Here is an 8,037-nt window from a genome sequence, read left to right as displayed (position 1 = left end):
TAGTATTAGTTTTCCTCTAGGCCTATGGTTTATCTAGTCTCAGGTTCTTGGTCACCTGAGCAGTGTCAGACATGGGTTCCATCTCATGGAGTGGACCATAAATCCAATCAGATGGTGGTTGGTAACTCCCACAACTTTTGTATATCATACAAACAAGCCACATTGTAAATTGCAGGGTTTGTGGCTGGGTTGGTAGTTACCATTCTCCTCTGTTAGTGTGAAGAGTACTTTCCTATACCATGAATACTATTCAGCAGGGATGAAGATTCTAGGTAGGCCCCAGCTCAACTTATCCAAACAAGGCCTTACTATCTGTTTGTGGAGCACAGTTAATAGCCTTGACAACATCCTGAGTTGTTGGTTTTTCTGTGGTGTCTTTTTGGCCAACAACTTAACTAAATGTAAACCATTCATGGCACTGGTTGTTTTGTTTGTTGGCAAAAGATATAGACAACTACAGTCGGGGCATTGTCTCCCCTGTAGTTTGGGGACTTCATTTAGATTTTTCATTTATGCATATTTTATAAGAAGCTTCTAATGTTGTAGGTTTCCATGTACCCCCCCCCCCCCCCCCCGCACGCCCTTAGGGTTAGTTGTCCTTCCCCAGTTCCTCCCTTGCCCTTCTTTTCTTTCCTGTTCCCCATTTAATCCTCTTGCTCCAATACCCCCTCTATGTCTCCCCATAACCATGTGTTCTATTTCTCCTTCCCTGGGAGATCTTCCCAACTAGTCCCTTACTCTATACCTAACCTATGTGGTTATTGGGATTGGAGCATGCCAATCAAAGGCTTAAGAGCTAACATCCATATATAAGAGAACACAAATAAATGATACTGATTTTTGGAGGTCTAGGTTATGTCAATCAGGATGATTTTTCTTGTAGCTCCATTCATTTACTTGTGAATTTCACAATTTGATTTTTTTGTTAAGATGAATAATATTGCATGGTGTTAATGTACCATGTTTTCATTATGCATTCATTTATTAAAGGACATCTACATTGTTTCAAATTTCTGGCTATTATGAATAGAGCAGCAATGAACATGGATGAGTGAGTGCCTCTATAGTGGGATATAGAGTCCTTGGGTATATGCCCAAGAGTGGTCCAGCTGGATCTTGAGGTAGATCTACTTTTAGCTTCCTGAGGAACTACCACTCTGATTACTATGATTACTAGTAGTGGCTGTCCAAGTTTGTATGCCCAACAACAACAGATGAGTATTTTCCTTAGCACACATCCTCACCAGCATAAACTGTCATTTATTTTATTGATCTTGGCCATTCTGACTGGTGTTGGATGAAATCTCCTAGGAATTTTGATTTGCATTTCCCTGATAACTAAGGATGTTGAACATTTCTTTGTTTCTCAGCCATTTGTGTTTCATATTTTGAGAGCTCTTTGTTTAGTTCTGTACCCCATTTTTAATTGGGTTATTTGTTTTCTTGATGTCCAGTTTTATAATTCTTTACACATATATACATATGTATATGATATTAGCCTTCTATTGGATGTGTAGTTGGTAAAAATCTTTTTCCATTCTGTAGCCTTCCATTTTGTCCAAAAGATCATGTCCTTTGTCATACAGAATCTGACAGGGTCCTTTGTCATATAGAAGTTTTTCAGTTTCATGAGGTTCTATTTATTAATTGTTTGTTCTTTTTGTTTGTTTTTTTAAGACAGGGTCTCTCTACATAACCTTGGCTGTCCTGAAACTCACTATGAAGACCTGGCTAGCCTGGAGTTCACAGAGATCTGCTTGCCTATGCCTCCCGATCATTAGGATTAAAGGCATGTGCTACCATGCCTGGCCCTGTTTATTAATTGTTTTCTTAGTATCTGTGTTATCAGTGTTGTGTTTGGAAAGCCTTTGCCTATGCCAATGAGTTCAAGACAATTCACTCCTTTCTCCTCTATTAGGGTATCTGGCCTTATGTTGAGATCCTTGATACACTTGGAGTTGAGCTTTTGTTCAGGGTGATAAATATGAATCTGTTTGCATTCTTTTACATTCAGCCATTTAATTTGACTATCACCATTTGTTGAAGATGCTGTCTTTTTTCTTGTGTGTATTTTTGGCCTCTTTATAAAGAATCAGTTGTCCATAGCTTATGGACTTATGTCTGGATCTTCAGTTTGGTTTCATTGGTCAATGTGTCTGTTTTTATGTCAACACCATGCTGTTTTTATTCCTATAGCTCTGTAATACAACTTGAAATTGGGGAAGGTGACACTGCCATCAGTTCTTTTATGATTAAGGATTGTTTTAGCTATCCCGTGTTTTTGTGTTTCTATGTGAAGTTAAAGATTATTTTTCTCGATTTCTGTGAGCTTGTGTTAGAATTTTGAAGGGAATTGTATTGATTCTGTAGCTTAATTTTGGTAGGATGGCCATTTTCACAATATTAATCTTACTGATCCATAAGCATGGAAGATCTTTCCATTTTCTGATGTCTTCTTCACTTTCTTTCTTCATCGTCTTAATTTTTTTAAATTATGGATTTAAAATTCAGTGTACCAGCCACATGTAGGCAGTATGTATGTAGTATGTGTGTAGTATGTAGTAGCTTCGGTAGGTAATGTTTACTGCTTTGAACCATGCAGATTATAGATCATTTCTATCACTGTTGGAATCTCAACTGGACAAAGAGGTGATAAGTCTATTGTAACACTATTCATATGCCCCAAAACAGAGCTATTTGGGAGACTGTTCTATATTGTAGAATTTGGAACTACTAACGTATAATTCTGTAAGGTTCTTCCTGTATGTCTCAGTTTTATAATAAACAAGCAACCAACTTGGGGAACATTGCTTACAGTGAAGTTGGCTTGGGGTCTACCCCTGCTCATACGCTCTAGGCTTGATGCTCAGAGGACCTTGGAGGTGATCTATGTGGAGCACAGGGAACTATTGTTATCTTGGTTATAAGTGCCAACGGACTAAATTTCATGTAACAGTGAAATCCTTTCCACTTACCCCTTGTTTTTGAGACTGGCTTTCACTGTGTTGCCCAGACTGTCCTGGAACTCCTGTGTTCATATGGGGCCATGTTATCATACCTGGCACCAAAACATGCTTTCTTTTTCTATATTTATTTTCAAATTCACATTTATATATTTTTCTTGCATATATGTGTGTGCATTGCCTATGTGTCTGGTGCCTATGGAGTACAGAAAAGTGTGCTGAGTCCCCTGGAACTGGAATTATGGATGATTGTGAGCCACCATATGGATGCTGGGAGCTGAATCCATGTCTTCTGCAAGGGCTCTTAACCACTGAGCCTCCTTTCCTTTCCGTTTAGTGTGTGTGTGTGTGTGTGTGTGTGTGTGTGTGTGTGTGTGATGAGGACTGAGGTCAGCGTGCTAGGCTAGTGACCTATTTCAGATCTCTGACCCCACCACAGGAAGCTGACATTTTAGGTGATTTAAGGAGTACAAACAGAGCTGGAGGTTTTCACTTGGGGTCAGGTTGCAAAGTCTGACACTGCCCTGTTTTGCCCATTGCCTTTGTCCTTCCTTTGAGGCTTTGGCTTTTCCAAACATCTTGCCAGACACATTTTTTTTGTCTCATCTGAACCACCTGGTTAAGTGAAGATGGTGGAGGTCTGCCTCAAGCCTGTAGCACACATGAGTGATTGGTTTAGAACCTCCCTGGGAAGGAACACCCTTGGGGCCACCTTCTTCATCTTTACATCCTGCACTTGAGCTTAGCAAAAGTCGGAGAAGTAATTCCTCTGTATATACTAGGTGGGCAGGTAAGATTCGCTCTTACACAGATGAGTTCATGGCAGGGGCAGCTTGGTGTCTGAGAGAAAAGCGAGGGTCTCACTCCAGGCCCTCTCGGCACTGGTGATGGACAGGAGAAAGGCTTCCCTCCTTGACCTTTCATTTTCAGCAGTGTTAGCCCTTCTCATATTCACCACAGATTGCGCTGACTCAAGTTTCAGATGCTCAAATTTTTGCCCTTTTGAATTTTTTGATTTGTTACTTTTATTATATGTGTGAGTGTTTGCCTCTTGTAAGTGCAATATGCTTGCAACCACCTGCAGAGGCCAGACGAGATCATGTGATTCCCTGGAAGTAGACTAAGGACAGTTGAGTCACTATGTGGGCATTAGAGAAGCCCGGGGCCTCTGCAACAGCGCCGGTGCTCTTAACTGCTGAACCATCTCTTTAGCCCCTTAAACTGTTTTTTTAAAAGGTGTTTTATTTTGAATTATGCATTCTGTGAGTGGGCACGGGCACTGAAGTATGTCAGATTACCTGGTGCTGGACTTACATGAGCTTTTGAGGTGCCAGGTATGGGTGCTAGGAACCATACCCTGGAAGAGCAGTACATGGTCTTGACCACTGACCCATCTTTCTGGTTCCTGAAACTTTTTTTTTTTTTTTTTTTAAGTTTTTATGCATTTGCCTGCATTTCTGTCTCTGCACCATGTGCATGCAGCGCTGGAGGAGGCCAGAATGGAGCATCAGATCCCCGGGAACTGGATTTACAGAGGACTGTGTGCTGCCATGTGGAAAGCAAATCTGGGTCTCTGGAAGAGCGGCCTCTGCTTTTAACCCTGAAGCCATCATTCCATCCCTAGATTAAACTTTTTTTTTTTTTTTTTCAATTGAGGCTTTGTGTTTGCCAGGCCGTGATGAGCTCCTGAGATCCTAATGCCTGGCAGGTGGAGGCAGGAATGTAGCAGTGTCAGCTACATATCAACATTAAGGCTAGCCTGGGCTACATGTGATGGGCTCAAAACACATGCTGCCTCCATCTCAAAGTATCGTGCAGTCCAGGCTAACCTCAAACTTAGGATCCATCTGCCTCTGCTTCGCGAGTGCTGGGATTATCTGTTACCATGCCCAGCTTGGACATTTCTGTTTTTCTATGACTTGCTGTACTCATGAAGTCAAAGTCTTTGCAGTTCCCATTGGGGCCTGTCATAGGAACTGAGATTGAATTTTACCGAATAAACGTCTTTTTCTTTAGCCAGTCATATCTTCCCCGAAGTTTGGGGTGGGCGTCATGTCCAGTGCTAAGTACAGGGATATACAACAAGGCATAGGATAGAGCCACGTCTCTGTTCTCAGAAATGTACTCAGCAAGCGAAACAAATAAGGTACTGGTAAGCCACAATAAAGGAAAAACCCACATAGTTTGCTTTCGAATTTGAATTTTATTACTCTTCAAATTTTACGTATGTAAGCATGATATTTAAGGCATTCATTTATCTGAACAAGTGCATCAATCCTAGCACGGCGGTGATGGATTTAGGAATAACTGCATTATTTAATCTGCTTTACTGGGGTGTGTTAGGACTGAGGGAAAAATTCTCTTGTACAACTTTGGAGGGAAGAATGAGAGGGCGTAAGATACCCTAGAAGTCTTTCCACGAACTACAGCAGCTCAGAAGTCATAGAGGCGGAGGGTGTGGGGCCAGCCAGCCCGGAACTACAGTTCCCAGAAGGCCTCGCGAGCCCAGGAGGGAAGCGGGGCCGCGGCAGGAAAGGCGCGAGCTGGCGAGCGAGCGAGCGAGCGGAGGCGCTGGCCGGTGCCCACCCCGGCGCGGTCTGACAGGCTGGCTGCCGTCGGTGCCGCGGGCTGACTCGGCGTAGCTTCCTAGCGCTCCGGAGCTCCCGCCGCGGCGAGCTCGCTCCTTCGCCCGCGGGCCCGGCCAGGGTCGGGATGTAGGGCGCTGGGCGCGGAGGCCGCGGGCGCGGCGCGGGCTTCGCGGAGGCCGCGCCGAGGATGGAGAGAGCGATGGAGCAGCTCAACCGTCTGACGCGCTCGCTGCGCCGCGCGCGCACCGTGGAGCTGCCGGAGGGTGAGGCGGCCCGGGGACGCGCACTCCGCTGTCGGGGGGCGGGCGGGCGGGGTCCGCGGGGCCGTGGGCGGGTGCCGGCTGCTCGCTGGAGGTGGGTCCGAGCGGAAGTGGCCCCGCGCCGGGGAAGGGTGCGGTGGCGCGCTCGGACGGGCGCGGCTGGGGACTGGCAGTGTTTGCCTGAGCTGCCGACGAGGCAGGCGGGCTGGTATTATTTGTTTATTTTTAAATATGGGGCGTCGCCGTGTTTTGGCGATAGGCAAAGGCTGTCAGACACCAGACAGGTATTTCTAAGGCGCTGTTGGCGTGTGTAGTAGGCATCCCCTCGGTAGGCATGCCTGCGGTCTTCATCGGTTAGTCATGAAGACTTGTGTTGAGTGGGCTGGGTGAGAACTGGGCTGAATTCACACAGAGGAATAAAAACCGCTCAGGACTTTTGCTTTGGAAAACTCCCAGGAAAGCATATGGGCGTGGGGGAGCCAAAGTTTGCTGCCTTGAGAAGTCGGACGTTTCAGTGGCAGTGGGAGGTATTAGTAGCCCAGGCTGGCTGCAACCTCGGGAGCTTCCTGCCTTAGCCTTCCGAGTATTGAATTCCAGGCATCCGCCTACCGTTCCCTGTGTAGTTTGTTTCATTCCTTTCCCCAAAAACTTTGTTTCAGTTACCTACGGAGAGTGAGGAAAGAAATGTGCAGTTGGAGAATTTGGCGATAATTCTTTTGAAAAGTTTTATTCTCTGTGACTCTGAATAGAGAAAGTTTGTAGCAGCTATTTCTCAGAAATAAATTTGTATTTGTTAACTGTGCTAGAATGACACAGTTGATTTAGAATAATCCGAGTTTTAGTAAGTAAACCTCAGTTTCCCTTTCTTTTTTCTCTGTGTTCACCTGTGAGTCTTTTCACTAAGGACTGCACTCACTCATTTTCTGATTGATGACAGCTGATGTACGTTTATTGACATTGCTATTTGTATTGCTAATTTGCATAAATATGGTACAGAAGGCTTTGATAATATTTCCTGGTTTTAAAAGTTAGTGTATTTTCATTGTAGAAAATTTTGATAATAAAAATAATGAAAAAAATCTGTCATCCACTCCCAGTAGTAAACGATGTTAGCATTTCTTTACTTTACGTATTGCATACAGTATTTTGTTTTGCATTTAGAAATATGTTTAATGATTTGGCAGGACTTGGTAGGATATGTGAAACAAAACTTGTATCTAATTTTTTTTTAACTGACTGTATGAAGAGTAGCTTTGTATTTAAGACTTACTCTTCTGCTTCCTTAGGGTTCGTTCCTACAAGATGAGCAGGATTTAATTATATAATCAACATTTTAAAGACATAATTATCCATTTCTTAACCTATTCTTTGGGAAGTTCTAGTCAGCAGTCTGTGCTTGGAAACTTGAATATTTCAATTAAAAGTAAATGTTTCCCCTTGTTGCTAGGCAAGAATGGCATATTGCTTACATCTCTTTGATTACAAATTTTACAATGAATTTGTTCATTTTGTCCCTTGAATTTATATTTGTCAATTTTGATGTATCTTTGAATTCTCTTCCTTTGGCTCTTTCAGGTAGCTCATGTCTAGGGCTTTCTGTTTTTTTGTTTTTGTTTTTTTTCCTTAATTGGGAAAATATTTATTAGTATTACTATTTTCATTTTTTTTTTACATCCTAGCTGCATTTCCCTCCCTCCTCTCCCAGGCCTCCCCCCCCGCACCCCCAATCCACTTCTTCTAGGATTCTCCAGGAAAACAACATGGCATATCAAGTTCCAGTAAGATGAGGCACCTCCCCTTGTATGGACTGGGCAGTCCATCATGAGGAGCAGGCTCCCAGAAGCCCGCAGGAGTCAGAGACAGTCCTGCTCTCTCTGTTAGAGCCCCACAAGACCAGCTACACAGCTGGTACATGCATGCAGAGGCCTCGGTCAGTCCCACGCAGGCTCTCTGCTTGTTAGTTCAGTCTCTGTGAGCTTCAAGGAACCCAGGTTAGTTGATTCTGTGGGTTTTCTTGTGGTGTCCTTGACCCCTCTAGCTCCTACAATCCTCCCCTTTTCCAGATGAATTCCCTGAGTTCTGCCTAGTATTTGGCTGGGGGTTCCCACATCTGCATCTGTTTCCTTCAGTTGCTGGGTGAAGTCTGTGATGACAGTGGGTTAGGCACCAATCTAAGAGTATAGCAGGATATCATTAGGAATCATTTCATTGATTTTTTATTATTAT

The 8,037-nt window shown here is 43.8% G+C and overlaps 1 protein-coding gene across 3 annotated transcripts in view; it reads left to right on the top strand.

Moving 5' to 3' along the window:
* The first annotated feature begins 5,464 nt into the window (after positions 1 to 5,464).
* The window catches only part of Hace1 (HECT domain and ankyrin repeat containing E3 ubiquitin protein ligase 1), a 111,031-nt gene continuing 108,458 nt past the window's right edge, over positions 5,465 to 8,037 (top strand). For 2 of the 3 annotated variants that reach the window (XM_036168629.1, XM_036168630.1), the window contains exon 1: positions 5,491 to 5,814. In XM_036168629.1, coding sequence (XP_036024522.1) covers positions 5,739 to 5,814 — 76 coding nt within the window. In that variant the 5' untranslated portion in view covers positions 5,491 to 5,738. Of the gene's footprint in view, positions 5,815 to 8,037 lie in introns of all 3 variants that reach the window. The other variant, XM_036168628.1, reaches the window with a different exon arrangement.

The sequence above is a fragment of the Onychomys torridus genome, chromosome 19 (assembly GCF_903995425.1).
Source record: "Onychomys torridus chromosome 19, mOncTor1.1, whole genome shotgun sequence".
Lineage (NCBI taxonomy): Eukaryota > Metazoa > Chordata > Mammalia > Rodentia > Cricetidae > Onychomys > Onychomys torridus.
This window is presented reverse-complemented; position numbering and strand designations above follow the sequence as displayed.